We start from the raw sequence: 21,036 nt of genomic DNA on the forward strand, positions 1-21,036 counted from the left end.
GCCGACAGTTGTCTCGAACATTATCGGTGTGCTGCGGTGCAGGGACAGTTCTCACGGCCCCTACCGCCTCCGTCTTGTCACTTTGGGTGAGGGGGGGACAGGACTTCTTGGCGTTGGAGGGCGGTTGCAGATGCACTGCAGGGGGGCTCTCTCCTCCTGACTGCGGTCTTGCAGAACATCTACAAGGCGCCGGAGCGTGTCCGTTTGCTCCCTCATTAGACCAAGCAGCGTTTGAGTCGCCTGCTGGTCTTCCTGCCGCCACCTATCCTCCCGCTCCATGTGTGCGATGCTGCTGACACAGGCTCTCCCTCGACTGTCTCTGCTCTGCCGCCTCCGCTCTGGAGCTGGCCATCAGTTCCTGGAACATGTCGTCCCTTGTCTTTTTCTTTCGGCGTCTAATCTGAGCCAGCCTCTGCGAGGGGGATGGCGGGCAGTCCGGGAAGGAGCCAAGCTGTGTGATGCGAAAAAGTAGGTGATTTCCTTGAACAAATACATGTTTGCCAACAGTAAACACAGTCTAGTCAGTTTCAGTTAAGAAGACCAAACAGGGAACTGTCTCAGGAGATCTCGAACTAGTCCGAGATTTCGAATACGCCTCATTGGCGGCACGATTGTACTGGATAGCGCATGCGAGGAGAGACAGCTGCATCCTCTTGCACAAAGTCCTGGTAAGCCTTACAGTACAGAGTGCTTATCAGTTAGTGCTTAGCTGTGCTCTCCTGCTGGAGGCAATGTGCAAAGCAGAAAAGATGAGCGTTATGCGGCACCTCCCGCCAGTGAACGGGAAAGACCCCTGTATGCTTTTCCTCTGTGGCCTGCAACACGTGGCTGTTAAGCGAGGGTCATTCTTATGCAAAGTAAAACTCTGTTAAGCGAGGGTCATTCTTATGCAAAGTAAAAGTCTACCATGCACAATAGTAACAGTACACTAATTCCACTAATTAGATGCAGCACTTCCACAACGACATCACCCTGAGGCGTGTCAGGCGCACAGAGAGAGCGGATGCTAACAGAAGCCCTGCACAGACCAGGACCATACGCTGCCATGCTCAGAGGCGATGGTCCCCCTGTACCTGAGGATGGCCTGGCGCGGAAGAGTGTGCTTCAACGGAGCACCCAATAAAGCACCTCTCCCAAGAAACCTCTTGCTGAGGCTTTTCCAGCTGCTCTCTGAGAGCTTTTTTGAACTGTCCCCAGAGGACTATTGCTCCATTCCTATCTGTGTAGACCTGCTGTTTGTATAGTTTCATATTTAAAATTTTTTATATAGTATTTCTATTTTTTATATATATCCCTGATTCTTAAAAATAAATGTTTCCCTGTTTGTAGCACTTACCGCCTGATCCTTCCCTGATTCTGAGTCCGGTTAACGGGCGGACGGTTGGTAGGGGATCTCTGTGAGGGTGATGAAGAGATCCTGGCTGTCAGGGAAAGCGGGAGTGGGTTCGATGTCGCCTGCGCCGTCCTCAAAAGACCCTTCCTCATCTTCCCATCGCGAACAGGAGGGGAACTGTCCCGCACACTATTCCGTCCTCGGAGTCCACCGTCACTGGTGGGGCACTGGTGGCAGACCCACCTAGAATGGCATGCAGTGCCTCGTAGAAGCGGCATGTCTGGGGCTGGGCCTGAGCGTCCGCTTGCCGCTCTGACTTTTGATACCCTTGTCTTAGGTCCTTCACTTTCACGGCACTGCATCGCATCCCGGCTGTATCCTTTGTCTTTCATGGCTTTAGAGACCTTCTCGAAGGTCTTCGTTCCGCTTGTTGGAGCGCAGCCCGAGAGCACAGACTCTCGCCCCACACAGCGATCAGATCCTGGACTTCCCGGTCACCCATGCTGGGGACCTCTTTCTATTCTGGGATTGCCCAGACTCCTCTGCTGGAGAGCTCTGCATCGTTGCAGGTGCTGCGGAGCTCGCCCCGATGTGCAACCAGAACGTCAGATTCAAACCGCCCAGACAGGAAAATGAATTCAAATTTTCGCGGTCATTTCCTGTGTGGCTGGCCAGAGAATCCAAGCTCGACTGCTGTCCAGAGCGTCAACAGAGTGGTGCACTGTGGGATAGCTCCCGAGCTGCTAAGTTCGATTAGCATCCACACCAAGCCCAATTCGAGCTAGCAAGTGCGACTTAGCGTTACTCCACCTGCCGGGTGGAGTACCAAATTCGAACTAAAGAGCCCTCTAGTTCGAATTAAATGGCTTCCTGGTGTGGACGGTTGAGCGGTTAGTTCGAATTAACGCTGATAAATTCGAATTAAAGTCCTAGTGTAGACCAGGCCTGAGGAGATGTCCCATCTCAGTGAGCTGATCAGTGAGCTGGAGGGGAAGTGTGAGAAGCCATCAAGTGAATTCCTGCAGGTGAGACTGAGCTAGAAACATCCCAAATCCCAACACAGGGACAGGACAGCTCCTGAACCACGGGCACAGGAGTCCAGCAGTCAGAGATCTCAGTGTAACTCAATGTGTGCATTGCTGACATGTGAATGACAATTGTTCTTTGCAGACTCACAGACACATTGATATTAGAGATGGAAAAGCCCCATTAACTCAGTGAAACCATGGCCCTGGGGCCAGGGCAGGGCTGATTTTCCCTGGATTTGCAAAATCCTGTTCCTGAAATCCCAAATGTGTTTCAGGTGGTACTGAGATTTTTTTTAATCTCTCTCCTCTCTCTCTCCTCTAGGATGTCAAAAGCACCTTGAGTAGGTACGTGGCTCTCTCTCCCTCCCACACATACTTGGCAATGCTGGGAAAGAGCATGGGCATGATGTTAGCACTGCATCTCCACAACAACATGTGTGGGGAAGGTCACGTTTTGGATACAAATCTCTCAGATAAACGTAATCCTGAGGTTCTCACCCTGGAATTCTCCATTCAGTGGGAAGGACTAACCTCAAGTATTTCCAAGAGATGTCACGTCCATAGGGGACTGGCTGCCTCAGGATTGTGAGGATGGATTATGGGCCTCTCACTGCTGAGGCACTGGTCACTATTCAGCCCAGGCAGCAGCGGTCAAGAGTCTTTTCCAGCCTGAGGCTTGGTAGGAGACCTGTGTGGAATGAGGTGGGGAGGGGGGGAATTGGCATCTCAGTCTAGTTCCTAGTGGAAAGATTTCTACAGCACTTCACGTAGGAATTTCCTGTCCCTCAGAGCATGGAGGCCAAGGAGTAAATTGGCCATGGAGATTCAATTCCCCTTTTGTCCCCAGAGCTGAAGAATATTAATGAGCCCTTTGAAGGGAAGGTTGTACGGCCAGGGGCTGTGTTGCACCTACTTTGAGGCTGGGAAAAGTCGAGGAATTCTGACTCCAGGCATATTAGAGCAGGGACTCACTAGCCAGAACTTATAATGAATCACACAATGAAATATAATCACGTGAAATTGTTTCTCTCTAGGTGTGAGAAGAGGAAGTTCCAGCAGCCAGAGGAGATTTCTCCTGAACTGAAAGAACGAGTCAGCGATTTCTCCCAGAAAACTATTGTGCTATTGGCGACTCTGAGGAAATGCAAAGATACCTAAAATGGATCTAGGAATGCAAATTGGGATGTACCTCTGAGACTATGGGAAGAAAATGGTGCTGGTCAATTGGTTCACACTTAGATGATGCTTCTATTTAATGTTAGGTGAGAAGGCCAGACACTTGGTCCAATACATTCAGGTTGATTCATTCAAACCTTTGTTTGCACCACAGACATACCTTTCAATTACAATTATAAAGTAAGAAATGACTCACAGACTTTAAGGTCAGAACAAATCTCTCAGATAAACTTAAGCAGATCCATCTGCTCTGACCTCCTGCACATTGCAGGCCACAGAACCGCCTCACCGACTCCTGCAATTTACCCATAAACTCTAGCTGAATTACTGAAGTCCTCAAATACTGATTTAAAGACTTCAAGTTACAGAGACTCCACCATTTATTCTAGTATAGCATCTGTACAAAAAAAAAACAAAATAAAACCAGGGTCTCTGGCAATTTGACTTGGTGGAAAATTCCTTCCCTATCCCAAATATGGTGGTCAGTTGGACATTGAGCATTTCAGCAAGACCCAACAGCCAGACACCTGGGAAAGAATTTTCTCTAACTCAGAGCCCTCCCCATCTAGTGCCCCATCACTAGCCATTGGGATATTTGCTACTAGCCATCGCATATAGAAAGAAGTGCTGGCCAGTTCCCTTCTCCCGGGGCATAGGCGGGTCATGGGGGATTTTTCTTATGAAGCTCTGATTACCCCTTACAATGTCTGACATATTATACACATCCAAATTGCATATTTATTAGTTCTTGTCCAATCACCTTTGAGTGATATGAATATGAAGTACCTTATATAGGTCATACACTGCACATGCATGAACATTTCATTGGCAGGCCTTTTTTCTTCAAGCTATTTTCATGTTCTTGTTCTCTTCTCTCTTGTGGTTTATTACCACTGATTGTGCCCACGTCACTTTGACCCTTGTCTCCACACAAGGGGGTATTGGACTTCTCTGTGGCTGGATGCACAGCCCCCCTCAGCCTAGCTCCAGCCCTTCAGTGCCGCCCCCCACTGCACAGCCCCCCTCAGCTTAGCTCCAGTCCTTCAGTGCTGCCTCCCCTCAGCCTAGCTCCAGCCCTTCAGTGCCACCCCCCACTGCACAGCTCCCCTCAGCCCAGCTCCAGCCCTTCAGTGTCGCCCCCCCACTGCACAGCTCCCCTCAGCCTAGCTCCAGCCCCTCAGTGCTACCCCTCCCCCAGCTGCACAGACCCCTCAGCAGGGCCGGCTCCAGGCCCCAGCATGCCAAGCGCATGCTTGGGGCGGCATGCCGTGGGGGGCGCTCCGCCGGTCGCCGGGAGGGCGGCAGACGGTTCTGGTGGACCTCCCGCAGGCACGTCTGCAGGAAGTACACCGGAGCCGCGGGACCGGCGACCGCCAGAGCGCCCCCCGCAGCGTGCCACCATGCTTGGGGTGGCGAAATTGCTAGAGCCGCCCCTGCCCCTCAGCCTAGCTCCGCAGCAGCAGCAGGGATGAGAGACAAAGGGAAGCCACTTTGGGGAGCTACCGGAGGTGAGCCCCCCTGTCACGGAGTCCCCGTGCGATGCTCCAGAACTGCTCCCCACAAAGCCAGTCAGGACTTTGGGGAGCCTCCTCTCCCTCGGAGCAGACTGTCTTCAGGGCAAGAAGCTCACACAGCTTCACCTCCTGGGTCTCTCCTTGGAGCATTCAGCATCCTCTGCCCCTCCGTGTGCTTCCCACAGAGCCCACCCAGCGGGGTCCTGGGGAAGCCACCGTGTCCTGGACCCCCACTTCACAGTCAGACGTGACTACAGCCAGCCAGTAAAACAGAGGTTTATTAGATGACAGGAACACGGTCTAACACAGAGCTTGTAGGTACAGCGAACGGGACCCCTCGTCCGGGTCCGTTCTGGGGGGCAGTGAGCCAGACACCCACGTCTGCACTTCACTCCTCGTCCCCAGCCAGCTCCAGACTCCCAAACCCCGTCCATCCCCTCCTCTCTGCTCAGTTCCTTTCCCGGGCCAGGAGGCCACCTGACCTCTTTGTCTCCAACACCTTCAGTTGGCACCCTTGCAGAGAAGGGGCCCAGGCCATCAGTTGCTAGGAGACAGTGTCAGGCATTTATGTGCACTGGCCCTTTGCTCTGCAGCAATCACACACCCTTATTCCACCACCTAGATACTTAAGAACTGCATAAGGGACACTGAAGCACCAACACAGTATTCAGAGAAAACATTAAGAACAGTCCCACTTCGTCTCACACACACACACCCCCACACAAGAATTTGTTCCACCCCTGCTCAAAACAGACCCCTGCCCCCAGCAGAGATTGTCCTTGTCAGGAGGCAGAGGAGGTTCCCACCCACCCTGGGATAACCCCTGCCTGGGGGGGGGTGCCCTGGTCACAGTGAGGGGGTGGGAAACCCTGCTCCCCTGAGAGACCCCCCCTCCTCTGCTTCCCACATCCTGTGACATGATGGGGGATCTCCCATGTAAGGGACACAGACAGGGGAGAGACACGGGGTAAGCGGTGTAGAGATGGGAAACACTCACACACACACACCCTCCTCCTCCTCCTCCCATAAAACAAATTATTTAAACAAGAAAGTAGTGACAAGAATGCACTGAAATATGGTTTTAGGATAAATATTTATTTCAGTGCCCCAATCCTACAAACAAAATATTGACTGTGGCAGTGAGGTACATTCAAAAACACTAAAGTGACTTGAATTTATTATTATTGTTATAGTTTATTATTTATTAACTACCTAGCCAGGTTATGGTTTTTTCAGCGTGGAAAATTGTGTGTTAATTTACGGGTTGAACGATGACTGAACGACATAACACCCCGCCAATGTCCATCAGTAGCAGCTTGGCTACACTTGAGAGTTGCAGCATCGGTGGTGGCTTTACAGCGCTTTAAGTTACTCCCCATCCACACTGCCAAGGCACATACAGCGCTGCGTCTCCCTGGCTACAGCGCTGGTTGTACTCCACCTCGACGAGAGGAATAAAGAGAACAGCGCTGGTGCTGCAGCGCTGGGGTGCCAGTGTAAACAGTGATTAATCTTACTACGCTGTAACTGACCTCCAGAACCTTCCCATAATGCTTTTAAGTAAAGAAAACTCTCTTTGTTTTGTTGTGATGCCTCTGTTTGTTTTGTTGTGACCTGGGGCTCCCGGAGCTGCTTATCTAAAAAACAAACACAGCTACTGTTTGCTCGAGCAGAGGCAGGGAGCTCCCTTTGGAAAGCCCACAGCTAGTGTTTGCTCGAAGAGGGAGGAGGGAAGGAGCTTGAGAAGTGAAGCATTGCGGCACGGGGGGGGTCCGTTTCGGGGAGGCTGCTTATCTGGTCTGTGAGGAAAAAACCAAAGAGGCTATTTGCATTTAGTGAATGAGAGAGGGTTGGGGGAAGGGGTCAGAATTTGCAAGGCAGGGAGCTGACACAGTGTCAGCTCCAAACATCCACTCTCTCTGTCTCCCCCACGCTCCCTGTCACACTCCACCCCACCCCCCTCTTTTGAAAAGCACGTTGCAGCCACTTGAACGCTGGGATAGCTGCCCATAATGCACCACTCCCAACACCGCTGCAAATGCAGCAAATGTGGCCACACTGCCGTGCTGGTAGCTGTCAGTGTGGCCACACTGCAGCGCTTTCCCTCCACAGCTGTATGAAGACAGCTGTAACTCCCAGCGCTGTACAGCTGCAAGTGTAGCCAAACCCTAGGTTTGGTAATTTTGTCAAGTGTCTGTCGTACAATATGATGCTGCCGACCCCTGGCCAAAGGGACCAAAGGGGGTAAAGTTACTTTTATGATAAAGTCTTTGTATGATCTGGGTCTAGGGTACGACAAAAGGCAGTGAGTGAATGAGACAAACCAACTGGAGTCTCAGGGGTGGGAGGGGATGATGAGGGGAAAAATAAATCTCACTGACAGATTGTGGGTCCTGGGATGGTTGTGAGGCTGCAAGGATGTTGGTTCTATTGCTGGGAAATGCCTGAATAAGAGAGGAACTAGAAGGTTTCAGTTAGTTTATATTAAATGCCTGAGTGTGTCTCTGGGCCTCTCAGTCTGTTCTGTCATGATGAAAACACAGTTCTGTGTGTTCAGAGTGGGGACGCTGTTACAAATATGAAAGCCTGAAATCTCGTCGCTTTTCTCCTTTCCCCCACCAGACACTCTGCTGTCTGCATTGGAGACACAAATTGGAGAACCCCTAGGAGCACACAGACAGGGTGAGTTCTTCTTCGAGTGATTGCTCATGTCTATTCCACAATAGGTGTGCGTGCTCGCCACGTGCACCAGTGCCGGAAGTTTTTCCCCTAGCAGTACCCGTGTGCGGGGAGCAGCCCCTGCAATCCCTGGATTCAGGGCAGGCTCTAGGTTTTTTGCCGCCCCAAGCAAAAAAAATTTTGGCTGCCCCACACCCCAGCCCAAGGCCCCCCCACCCCCACCCCAGCACTGGGCGCTCTCTCCCCCCCTCACCCACACCCCAGCCACTCCAGCATTAGGCTCCCCACCCCCAAACGTGGGATCTGCTACCAGCACACGGCAGCTGAGCTCTGGCCCAGCCGCGACTCCGTTCCCATGCGGGGGGAGCTGCTGGGCAGTGCATAGTGGGAGTACTTCCAGGTGGCGGTGCGGGGCGGCGCGGAGAACACGGCCCCCTCCCTGGGCTTCGCGGTGCTGCTGGTGGCTGAGGTGGATCAGTTCGTGCTCACCGCCCTCACTCCCGACATGCTGGCGGCCGAGGACCTGGAGAGCCCCCCGGACCTGCTGCTCTTCAGCCTCACGGTGCCCTGGCCCAACCCCGGCGGGCGGGAAGGCGAGGATCTCCAGCTGCAGGGCTGCCTGCTCAGCACCGATGAGCCCTACCGGCCACTCACCTCTTCACACACTCCAGGATCCCCTCTCGCCCCCGCAGCTGGGGCTCGGCTCCAGGGGACCCCGCTTCCCTCCCTCACCAGCTCCTCACACACTCCAGGAGCCCCTCTCGCCCCCGCAGCCGGGGCTCGGCTCCAGGGGACCCTGCTTCGCTCCAGGGCCTGGGCTGTGGCGGTGGCAAGAGGGGCTCCCGGAGCATGTGAGGAGCCGGGGATGGGGGGAGCCGAGCCCGGGCTGCAGCTGCGCGAGAGGGGCTCCCAGAGTGTGTGAGGAGCCGAGGAGGGAGGGAAGCGGGACCTGGGAAGCAGGGAGTGGGGAGGGGTCCTGCTGCTGCTGCCGCTCTGAGTCTCCCCAGGGCAGCGCGGCGTTTCCCTGCCCGAGTGGGCTGTGCAGGGCGCCACCAGGCTGGGCAGGGGGCACGGATCCCAGCTCGTGCGCTGACAGGGCGAGTGGCTTTTTGTCACTCCAAGCAAAAAAAACAAAAAAAAAGGGAGGGGGGGTGGATTTTGCCACCCCTTAGAAAGTGCCGCCCCAAGCACATGCTTGGAGGGCTGGTGCCTAGAGCTGGCCCTGCCTGAATTGGTGCCTGGCTGGCGTGGTAGAAGGGGAGCTTCCCCATGCTCCAGAGGCAAGCCACCGCTGGGATCACCGCAGTTGCTGCCGGCCCGGTACTGGTCTCAGTCTCAGGAACTTTCCCGACACCACTCACTGCCCAGCGACCGTTCAGGGCCCAGTCCATTGTCGATCACTCTCAACGCCGGCCAGACTCCTGGCAGCGCTCCTCTTCGCAGAGCAAATATCGACGAGACTGTGGCAGAGGTCGCCAGCGGTCCTCATCTCGAAGGAGGTACTGCAGTTGGTCGCAGCACGATCGTAGATGCCGTTCCCACTCGGACTCCTGCTCCAAGTCTCTGCCAAGGCATCGTAGCCCTGGGTGTCGATCGCCGGCGTCCCGCTGTCGTAGGTCCGCCCGTCGATCACGGAGCAGCTATTACCGTTGGTGCCGTTCCTCCGCATCGAGATCGTGGTCCTGTGGCCAACGCAGATCCTGACGCCACCTCTACTCCCAGTCCAGAAACAGCAGCGAGTTATATGCCAGCCCAGCCTCTGCTCACGGCTGTTCATCTACAGGCCAGGCTAGCCAACTCGAACAGCCAGATCCGCCGGTGCTGCAGCAAGTGTGATGGCACTGAGCATCATTGCCAGCCCAGTGGTACCAGTGGTCACCATGGCCTCCGGTGCAGCCCCCAAATGTGGGCTCGCTCGGTGGCCAAGGCATCAGAAGCCCTGTCGGCCTCCACTACACCACCAGGAAAGGAATCGGTGGGACCCGTGTCCTCAGTACCGTGCCAGAGTCCAACCAGGTGGTGGATCCTCCAGTGCCAGCCAACACCCAAAGCACCGCACCGGCTTCCTCGCCCCGTCCGGACGACCTGATTGTGACCTTGCCCCCCTCCATCCCGCAGGAGGACTAGGTCCTCACCGTGCCAAACTCAGTGCTCACCACCCTGCGGTGGTGGTACGCCCCAAGCAACATGCTCCAAAGGGCCCTGTTCTGGGACAGGGCCCCATTGTTGGAGCTGGTGTCCGATGCATCAGACCTGGGCTGGGGGGCCCATGAGGGGAATTTTCAGACCCAAGGCCTGTGCTCTCTGCAGGACCTGACCCTTCACATAAACGTCAAGGAACTCAGGGCTTGGCTACACTTGAAAGTTGCAGCGCTGGTGGAGGCTTTCCAGCACTGCAATTAGTAACTGTCCACACCTGCAAGGCACATCCAGCGCTGCAACTCCCTGGCTGCAGCGCTGGCTGAACACCTGGTCTGGTTGGGGTGTAGCGAGTACAGCGCTGGTGATCCAGCGCTGCTCGTCAAGTGTGGACACACACCAGCGCTGTTATTGGCCTCCAGGGTATTAGGAGATGTCCCAGAATTCCTGTTCAGCCACTCTGCTCATCAGTTTGTACTCTACTGCTCTGGCCCCTCAGGTGACCCACCCTTTAAATGCCCTGGGAATTTAAAAAATCCCCTTCCTGTTTGCTGCAGCCAGGTGTGGAGTGCAATCAGTGAATCTTTCCAGGTGACCATGCCTCCACGCGGCAAACGAGCCCCAGCATGGAGCAATGGCAAGTTGCTGGACCTCATTAGTGTTTGGGGGGAGGAAGCTGTGCAGTCCCAGCTGCGCTCCAGCCGTAGGAATTATGATACCTTTGCCCAGCTATCAAGAGCCATGCTGGATAGGGGCCATGAGCAGGACGCACTGCAATGCAGGGTTAAAGTAAAGGAGCTGCGGAGTGCCTATTACAAAGCCCGCGAGGGAAACCGCCGCTCTGGCGCTGCCCCCCCGACCTGCCGTTTTTACAGGGAGATGGATGTGATACTTGGGGGTGACCCCACTGCCAATCCGAGGACCACGATGGACACTTCTGAGCAGGGTGGGAGACATGAGCAGCAGGAGGAGGAGGAGGAGGGGGGGTGGAGGAAACCGCGAGTGAAGCTACTGGGATGGGGGAAGACACCCCAGAGTCCCAGGAGGCATGCAGCCAGGAGCTCTTCTCAAGCCAGGAGGAAGGTAGCCAATCGCAGCAGCCAGCACTTGCTGAAGGACAAGCAGAGGAGCGGGTTACCAGTAAGCGGCTTTTATTTTCAGGGTGGAAATGTTTCGGGAGAAGAGGGGGGGTTAGGGCTGCATGCATGCATGCCTAGATGTGGAATAGCCCATTGATGTGGTCTATCACGTCGTGGTAATCGGCTGCAGTAATCTCCTCAAAAGTTTCAGCCAGAGCGTGGGCAATGTGCCTGCGCAGGTTTATAGGGAGAGCCACTGTGGTCCTTGTCCCAGTCAGGCTAACGCGTCCGCGCCACTGTGCCGCGAGGGGTGGGGGGACCATTGCTGCACACAGGCAAGCTGCATAGGGGCCAGGGCGGAATCCGCATTGCTGTAGAAGACCTTCCCGCTCTTCCCTGGTGACCCGCAGGAGGGAGATATCTTCCAGGAGTAACTCCTGTGGAAAATGTTGGGAGAGTGTTTAGTGCAGATCCCCCCTGTAGCTGTTTGCTGTCCCCAACGCACAGAAACCCCTGCGCAGCCCTGAAGCAATCTCAGTACCCCTTACTCACCGTTTCGTGGCTCCTGTTTTGTTATGTGTGGTTTTATTTGGTATGGGGAAAGAATGCTAAAGTGAACACTGAAATCTCCTTCAGTGTGTGGGAATTACTGTTTGGATGAGATAATGAACAATGCTACCCTGTTAAATGTTGCCATTTTTGCCTTCAAGAAGTGACCTTGACTGCTGGACTGCCCAGATCTCCCACAGCACAGAGACTACAGAATCTGAGGAAAAAGCCGCGAAAAACCAAGGAAGACATGCTGAAAACAGTTATTGATCACTCTGCTCGAGAGAGTAAACAGCTGCAGGAGTGGAGAGAAAGGGAAAGCAGGATTCGCCAGAGGGAAAGCAGGATCCGCCAGAGAAACGCAGTGGACAGGAGGAAAAGCACAGAGCAGCTGCTAAGCATCCTGTCGCGCCAAGCGGACTCTATCGAGTCACTCGTAGCCATGCAAGCAGAGCACTACCGTGCTACTCCCCCGCCCCCCCGTCCCAAAGCTTTTCCCCTTGTGCCCCAATGTCAGCTCAAACCTCCCTTCCCCAGCATCCAGGTTCTTACCACCACCAGCTGCCTCCAACACCTGTACGTTCACCAACCAGCCCTGAGAACTATGACCCTAACCCTCTGCACTCAACCCCCATCCCCATGCAGTTTATGCACCCTGAAGTGCAGCAGCCATTCCACAGCACTGCAGACAGGACATATGCAAACCTGTGACTGTACAGTTCACCAACCCACCCCCCTGACCTTTTAGGTTCCTGAAATGTTGTGTGTCTGTCAATGAAGTTTTTTTCTTTTCAATAAAATAAATCTTGGCTTTGAAAACAGTCTTTATTATAGTGAAATATACCTTATTCCAGTAAAGAAACAGTCACTGCAAATCATGTTAGGGATAACAGAATCCTAACAGTGTAAACACTGCACTTCACTCCCATGCAAGGCACCAAACATTACTGTTGGCTTTCAGCCTCAAATTCTTCCCTCAAGGCATCCCTAATCCTTGTAGCCCTGTGCTGGGCCTCTCTATTAGCCCTGCTCTCTGGCTGTGCATATTCAGCCTCCAGGACTTGAACCTCAGTGGTCCATGCCTGACTGAATGTTTCACCCTTCCCTTCACAAATATTATGGAGGGTACAGCATGCGGATATAACCGCGGGGATGCTGCTTTCCCCCAAGTCTAGCTTCCCATACAGGAACCTCCAGCAGGCTTTTAAACGCCCAAAAGCACACTCCACAGTCATTCGGCACCGGCTCAGCCTGTAGTTGAACCGGTCCTTGCTCCTGTCAAGCTTCCCTGTATACGGTTTCATGAGCCAAGGCAGTAACGGGTAAGTGGGGTCTCCAAGGATCACAATGGGCATTTTGACGTCCCCTACTGTGATCATCCTGTCTGGCAAATAAGTCCCTGCCTGCATCTTCCTGAACAGGCCACTGTTCCGAAAGATGCGTGCATCATGCACCTTTCAAGGCCAGCCTGTGTAAATGTCAATGAAACGCCCACGGTGATCCACAAGTGCCTGGAGAACCATAGAGAAATACCCCTTGCGATTAATGTACTCTGATGCTAGGTGGGGGGGTGCCAGAATAGGAATATGCGTCCCATCTATCGCTCCTCCACAGTTAGGGAAACCCATTTGTGCAAAGCCATCCACAATGTCCTGCATGTTCCCCAGAGTCACGGTCCTTCTTAACAGGATGCGATTAATTGCCCTGCAAACTTGCATCAACACGATTCCAACGGTCGACTTTCCCACTCCAAACTGGTTCCCGACCAACCGGTAGCTGTCTGGAGTTGCCAGCTTCCAGATAGCAATAGCCACCCGCTTTTCCACCGTCAGGGCAGCTCTCAATCTCGTGTCCTTGTGCTGCAGGGTGGGGGCGAGCTCAGCACACAGTCCCATGAAAGTGGCTTTTCTCATACGAAAGTTCTGCAGCCACTGCTCGTCATTCCAGACTTCCACGACGATGTGATCCCACCACTCAGTGCTTGTTTCCCGAGCCCAAAAGCTGCGTTCAACGGTGCTGAGCATTTCCGTGCATGCCACAAGCACTGTAGTGTCACACGCGGCAGGCGACTCGATATCGATATCATCGTCGGACTCCTCACCGTCACTTTGGAGCTGAAGGAATAGCTCAACTGCCAAACGTGTTGTGCTGGCGACACTCATCAGCACAGTCCTCAGCAGCTTGGGCTCCATTTCCCACAGAAATCGCGATTCACAGACAGAGAGTAAAAAGCAGAAAGAGACTCACAATGGCGCCAAACGTGGCCGGAAAAACTGTGAATGCTGGGATGTGAAGCGATGCACCACGGGCCATTGGGACAGGAAGCGGAATGACCCGCACCCTTCCGTCCCCTTCCCACAACCCACAGCGCCAAAATGGGACGAGGTGCTCTGTGGGATAGCTGCCCACAATGCACCTCTCAATACAGCGCTGCAAATGCTGCAAGTGTGGCCACACTGCAGCGCTGGTAGTTGTCAGTGTGGCCACACACCAGCGCTGGCCCTACACGGCTGCACGACCAGCGCTGTAAATCCCAGCGCTGCAATTTTCAAGTGTAGCCAAGCCCTGAGTCATGTTCAGGCAAGGAAACACCCCGTTGCTGCTGCAGGCGGGGCAGAGTGTGAATTCAGGAAATTGAAACTAACCCTGATCCACTATCCAGAGGGAGCCATGGCTGCAGAGAACCCTGTGGAAAGACTCCAGGAGGAAGCGACATGTCCCGTCTGTCTGGAATATTTCACAGAAGCTGTCACTCTGGAGTGTGGTCACAATTTCTGCCGAGCCTGCATCAGCCAGTGCTGGGAGGGATCCGCTACAGCCGCCTCCTGCCCTCAGTGCAGAGAAACTGTGCAGCAGAGAAACCTCAGACCCAACAGGCAGCTGGCAAATGTCATAGAACTCGTCAAGCGGTTGAGTTTACAAGCAGCAAAGGGAGCAGGAGGGGACAGGGTGTGTGAGAGACACCAGGAGGCTCTGAAACTGTTCTGTGAAGAGGATCAAACCCCCATCTGCGTGATCTGCAGAGAGTCCCGGACTCACCGCGCTCACACAGTGGTTCCCATCCAGGAGGCTGCCCAGGAGTACAAGGTAGGGAATTGCTGTCAAATTTAATTGGTTAACTTTGGGGTTTTAATTACAGGCTAATTTCACTGAAAGTTCCCTGTCACGGGTGTGACTCATCATTCAGCTCTGTAAAGTCTTCATTGTGTGGGGAGATGCTATAACGAAATTAATGATCTGGCAGCGTGGCAACAGGCAAAATATCAAATCTTGAAAGCAGGATCTACACCCCCCGCCCGAAGTACCGCTCACTCCATCCCCCCCCCCCCGTCCATTGCTTGCTCTCCCCCACCCTCACTCACGTTCACTGGTCTGTGGCAGGAGGTTGGGATTCAGGTGGGGGTGTGGGCTCTGGGCTGGGGCCGAGGGGTTTACAGTCTGGGAGGGGGCTCTGGGCTGAGCCTGGGGCAGGCGGTTGGGGTGCAGGAGGGGGCTCCAGGCTGGGGCAGAGGGTTGGGGTGCAGGTGAGGGCACAGGGTGCTGGCTCTGGGAGGAGGGTCAGGGCTGGATTAGAGGGTTGGGGGGCAGGAGGGGGTGAGGGAAGCTGGCTCCAGCTGGGCAGCACTGACTTACCTCAGGTGGTTCCCGGTCAGTAGTGCAGCGGGGCTAACGCAGGCTCCCTGCCTGACCCGACCCTGCGCCACTCCTAGAAGGGGCCAATGTGCCCCTGTGGCCCCTGGAGGGGAGCATGTGGCTGCACACGCTGCCCCTCTCTGCAGGAACCACTCCCGCAGCTCCCATTGGCCACAGTTCCCCGTTTCCGGCCAATAGGAGCTGCGGGGGCGGTGCTTGCAGGCAGGAGCCCTGTGAAGAGAACCCTGCCCTCACCCCAGGCTGCAGGGGCATGCTGGCCCCTTCTGGGAGTGCCGCACAGCTGCCAGAGATTGCGATCGACTGGGAGAATCTCCAGGATCAACTAGTTGATCACAATCGATTGGTAGGTGACCACTGGTCTAGCTAGACAAAAGGTGGGAAGGGAAACTGAGGCACAAAGCGGGGCAGTGAGTTTCGCATAGTCACCGAGCGTGTCAGTGACAGAGCTTAGTATAGAACCCAGATCTCCCCAGACCCAGTCCAAGACCCGAACCACTTTGCCATGCTGCCATCTTAGCATCAGCCCCACCCAGTCATGAAGTGTCTCCGTTAGGAGGGAGAGACGCCTCAATAAAGGACCCAGGCCCACCAGGGAGAGGAGGTTTCTCACTGGGATTCTGAACTCCTGTGCTGCTCCACGAGGGGTTAAACTCAGATGCTGCCGGCCTGTACTAGAGGAGATCACTGGGCTAAACGCTGTGTGGGACCCCGAGCACCTTCAGTCCGCACACAAAAGGGCTCCAGACAGCTCAGCTCCATGCCAAGTACCGCTGGGATTTCACTGGGTTGTAGCAAAACCAACCCCAGGCTGGAGCTGACCGGTGCCAGTCTGACCTGCTCTGTTGTGTACGTGGGCAAGGACCAGCCAGAGCCGTTCTGTTAGTCCCACCAGGCAGCCTTTTGTAATCTCCCAGAATGCACTGCTTCCGGGATCTTTACCAGGGAATGGGACCGTGGGGTACCTGCCCAGGGGGCATTGCCATGGAGAGGGGTTAGGGCAGCACTGGGGCAACCCCCAACGCGTCCTTTATACAAATCTGCATCATGTCTAATTAGGGAGGTCACTGAGGCATCCCCAGAACACGGGACACCCTCACACCTGCCTGCATGGGCCCGTCCTCACCAGTATCAGTCACCCTTTGTAGACCCCACCACCGTTTTTTCCAGCGTGCCACCCGCCTGCATCATTCCGCATGAAGGTGCCACCCCAGCTCTGCCCCCACCCTCACGGGTGTCCTCCTGCAGCCTCAGTCTCCTCCTCTCCCTTTTGCACCAGACAAAGCCACGTCCAGTGCTGAGTCCCTGCTGGACAGGGATAATGCTCCACAAAACTCGACTGTGCAGCTTCAAACCAGACGAATGGCCTCCCGACATCTCACGAGTTTTGCCCTGGTACTTAGACCAGCTCTGCCCAACCAGTGCAGCCCCAGGGCTTCAGGGCTGAAATCCCAGCCCATATTTAAACCCTGGTGGCTTCTGAGATTTGTATCACTTTGTTTGTTAAACCTTCAAAAAACAGGTTTATTGATTCACCCCCATGTGACTCCAGTGCCCTGTTATGCTCTGTACCATTAATCAGTTCACAAATACCAGTAAAGCTTGGGTATAATTGAGATCTCTTGCTAATTACTAAAAACACTGAACCAGAATTGGTAACGAGTCTGAATGTGACACTCTCCTAGTTTCCATTAATGAGGTTTCATCACCTTGGTGGTCCTGATGTCGCAAAGTGATTAAAACCACAGTCATCTTGGGTTTTGGGTGCAAAAACACCCCTTCCAAGCACCTCTAAACTATCCAGATAAAACCTCCCAAATCATTTCTGTTTCTTCAGGAAAGAATCCAGGCCCATTTGAAAACTCTGAGGGAAGAGAGAGAAAAGCTGCTGGGATTGAAAGCAACTGGAGAGAGGAATTGCCGGGAATATCTGGTAGGTGCCTGTTGTTATGAACCAGCTGTGGGACTGGCAGTGGGAGGTCTGTTTGGAGGCAGACTCCTGTGTGGTCTACGTGAACATGGGCTTGTGTGTGTTTCTCCATGATCACGGATTGCTGGGTTTGATTCATGTATAGACAAGCCCTAAGCTTTCATTTCAGTTGATGAGTAGCCCTCGTGGCTTGCCTGAATTCACATAAATGTCCCCGTGAAGTGCTTGTCCTCTGTGTCTAGACATTTTGTGCATTTTTAAAAAAATTGTTTCTTTTAACTCCGCTGACGTCTCAGTCAGTGTAGTGCTGAGTCCTGCCTCCTGCTGCTCTGGGTCTGAATTTCCACAGACCATAAATAACAGAAGATGCTGACCATGACTGACAGACAAACATCCCTTTCACAGAGATACAGGGGCCAAAGGGGAAGGTGTGAGAGAATCCCCTGCCTAGTACCCACAGGGTAGAGTCAAATGTCAGAGATCTTAGGATTTTCAAAGAAAATCACCCTCCTGCACACTCAGCTCTCCATGAAAGGACCCTGGGCTACATCCATGTCCCTGACCAACCCTTGCCCTATTTCATACAGAAACAAACACAAACCGAGAGGCAGAAGATTGTGTCTGAATTTCAGCAATTGCAGCAGTTCCTGGAGGAACAAGAGCGACTCCTGCTGGCCCAGCTGGAGGAGCTGGACAAGGAGATTGTGAGGATCCAGAATGAAAATGTCAGTAAACTCTCCGAGCAGATTTCCCGTCTGAGTGAGCTGATCAGTGAGCTGGAGGGGAAGTGTCAGAAGCCAGCGAGTGAATTCCTACAGGTGAGACTGAATGAGAAACATAGGTGGGTGCTCCAGGACAGCCAGCTCTCCCCCTCAGTGCTCCCCACCGTCAGCCCTGCCGATCAACTCCTCCCCCTTCTTCCAGCACCATCTGCCTGCTGCAATCAGCTGATCCACTGTGTGCAGGAGATGCTGGGAGGGAGGGGGAGGAGCGGGGAGGGAGTGTGCTCAGGTTAGGATTCCCTCCCCACTTTGAACTCTGGGGGACAGATGTGGGGACCCACATGAAAGACCCCCTAATCTTATATTCCATCAGCTTAGGTTAAAAACTTCCCCAAGGCACAAATTCCTTTCCTTCTCCTTGATGCCACCACCAAGTGATTTAAACAAAAATTCAGAGATGGGTCACTTGGAATCCCTATTCCCCCAAAATATCCCCCCAAGCCCCTTCACCCCCTTTCCTGGAGAGGCTTGAGAATAATATACCGACCAATTGCCTTTAATGTAAGTACAGACCAGACCTTTATCTTTAGGACACTAAAATCAATCAGGTTCTTTAAAGAAGAACTTTATTATAAAGAAAAAAGTACAAAAATCACACCTGCAAAATCAGGATGGAAGGTAACTTTACAGGGTAATAAAAAGATTTAAAACACAGAGGACTCCCCTCTGGACTCAGCTTCACAGTTACAAAAACAGGACTAAAACTACCTCTTCGCATAGGGAAAATTCACAAGCTAAAAGAAAACAATAACCTAATGCATTTCCTTGCCTTAGTTAGAATTTTTGTAATCTTAGATGGATCATTTCAGGTAGGTTTTCAGGAGATGTTGTCCCTGCTTGGTCTATCTCTGTATCAGGAGAGGGAACAAACAAACAGAGCCCAAACAAAACCTCCCGCAACCCACCAGATTTGAAAGTAGCTTCTTTCCTTATCGGTCCTTCTGGTCAGGAGCCAACCAGGTTATCTGAGCTTCTTAACCCCTTAGAGCTAAAGTGATTCAGTACAGCTGCAAGTAGGTATTTTATAGTAGCAGCCGTGTTAGTCTGTATCCGCAAAAAAAACAGGAGTACTTGTGGCACCTTAAAGACTAACAAATTTATTTTAGCATGAGCTTTCGTGAGCTAAAGCTCACTTCTTCGGATGCATAGAATGGAACACACAGACAGGAGATATTTATACATACAGAGATTGATTAGACTCTGCCTGTTGGTATGCATACTTCCACCTTTTCATGTTCTCTGTATGTATAAATATCTCCTGTCTGTGTGTTCCATTCTATGCATCTGAAGAAGTGAGCTTTAGCTCACGAAAGCTCATGCTAAAATAAATTTGTTAGTCTTTAAGGTGCCACAAGTACTCCTGTTTTTTTTTAGGTATTTTATGTTACTCTTTCCTTTATATTTATGGCAGCTCACAAGAGGAGACGAGGAAGAGACAGGGTGGAGGTTGAGTGGGAGGGGGAAGAGTTGGGTTGGGGTGTAGCACTGGGGAAAGGTTTGGAGTGGAGGTGGGGCATGGGGTTGAGCACCCCCAGGGACAATTGGAAACCCGCACTCATCATTAGAAACATGCCAGAACCCCACAGAGGGAGGAGTGGGCTGCTGAATCATAAGCACTGGAGTCCAGTAGTCGGAGATCTCAGTGTAACTCTGCATGTGCATTGCTGACATCTGAGTGAGTATTATTCTTAGCAGAGTCACAGGGATATGAAAGATGGAAAAGCCCCATTAGCTCAGGGAATCAATGGCCCTGGGACCAGAGCAGGGCTCTTCCCCCATACTTCCTAAACCCCTTCACTGGGATCCCCTGTGTATGTGTCATAGAGGACTGAAATTCTTTTGTCTCTCTTTCCTCTAGGATGTCAGAACCACCTTGAGCAGGTATGTGGCTCCCTCACACTCCACAATGCTGGGAAAGAGCTTGATCATGAGGGTAGCACTGCATTTCCCCAGGGCTCTACAGCAAAATGTGTGGGGAGATCACGTGTTGGATACAAATCTCTCTGATCACTTCATCCTGGGGTGCTCACTCTTGTACAGAAGACTCTGTAATTCTCCAGTCAGTGGCAAGGACTGACCTCAAGTATTCCGTAGAGATGTCACATCCCTGGGGGACAGGCAGCTTCAGGATTGTGGGGATGGACTATGGGCCTGTCACTGCTGGGTCCTGGTCACTATTCAGCCCAGGGCAGTAGTTTTCAAGAGCCTTTCCCCATCTGAGGGCTGTTTGGAGACCTGAGAAATGAGCTGGGGAAGGGGGAGTTGGTGTCTCAGTCTAGTTCCTAGAGGCAGATTTCTACAGCACTTCACCTGGGAACCTCCTGACCCTCAGAGCGTGGAGGCCTAGGAGCGAATTGGCCATGGAGACTCAATTCCCCTTTTGTCCCCAGAGCTGGTCTCTCCAGACCAGAGTTGAAGAATATTAATGACCTTTGAAGGGAAGGTTGCTTGGCCCTGAGTTATGTTGCACCTGCTCTGAGGCTGGGAGAAGTCGAGGAATTCTAACTCCAGGCCCATTAGAGCAGCGACTCACTAGCCAGAACTTATAATGAGTCACACAGTAAAATATAATCACGTGAAATTGTTTCCTCCAGGTGTGAGAAGGGAAGTTCCAGCAGCCAGAGGAGATTTCTCCTGAACAGGAAGAGCGAGTCAGTAGTTTCCCCAGAAAACGATTGTGCTAATGGAGATTCTGGGAAGTTCAAAGGTACCTAGAAGGGATCTAGGAATGGAAATTGGGATGAGCCTCTGAGAAGAGAATGGTGCTGATCAATTGGTTCACACTTAGATGATGCTGTTAAATTAAGAAATGACTCAAAGACTTTAAGGCCAGACGGGACCATCATGATCATCCAGTCTGACCAACTGCACACTGCAGGCCACAGAATCTCACCCACCCACTCCTGCAATCGACCCCTAACCTCTGGCCAAGTTACTGAAGTCCTCAAAACATGATTTTAAACCTTCAAGTGTAACTGGTTGAGCACTCAGCAGTGCGGCGCCTCCTGCTGGTCAGTCAGGGAATTAGCTTTCCCGCTCCAGAGCACCCACTGCTGGCCAGTGTCTCTCCTGACTCAGGCCCCTCCATTTCCCTCCTGGACCCCAGTGCCCCTTACCTTGGGGTTCTGCCCACAGCAGTACCCCCACACTCTGGGTGTCCTCTCCCAGGGGAATCC

The 21,036-nt window shown here is 53.1% G+C and overlaps 2 protein-coding genes and 1 long non-coding RNA gene across 3 annotated transcripts in view; 2 read left to right on the forward strand and 1 right to left on the reverse strand.

The window, feature by feature from the left end:
* The window catches only part of LOC120392872 (zinc finger protein RFP-like), a 60,636-nt gene that overhangs the window by 32,735 nt on the left and 6,865 nt on the right, over positions 1–21,036 (forward strand). The window lies entirely within an intron of this gene.
* LOC120392863 lies at positions 10,019–20,438 on the reverse strand. The gene is made up of 3 exons (XR_005591809.1): positions 20,331–20,438; positions 12,683–12,688; positions 10,019–10,030 (listed from the first exon to the last, which is right to left on the reverse strand). It is a non-coding gene; the product is annotated as an uncharacterized LOC120392863 (long non-coding RNA).
* LOC120392855 (zinc finger protein RFP-like) lies at positions 14,119–19,318 on the forward strand. Its single transcript, XM_039517533.1, has 5 exons — positions 14,119–14,584; positions 16,986–17,081; positions 17,666–17,896; positions 18,718–18,877; positions 19,235–19,318. The coding sequence occupies exons 1-4, from the start codon at positions 14,168–14,170 to the stop codon at positions 18,772–18,774; spliced, it is 801 nt and encodes a 266-aa protein (XP_039373467.1). The 5' UTR covers positions 14,119–14,167; the 3' UTR covers positions 18,775–18,877; positions 19,235–19,318.

Source organism: Mauremys reevesii, unplaced genomic scaffold, assembly GCF_016161935.1.
Source record: "Mauremys reevesii isolate NIE-2019 unplaced genomic scaffold, ASM1616193v1 Contig12, whole genome shotgun sequence".
Classification (NCBI taxonomy): domain Eukaryota; kingdom Metazoa; phylum Chordata; order Testudines; family Geoemydidae; genus Mauremys; species Mauremys reevesii.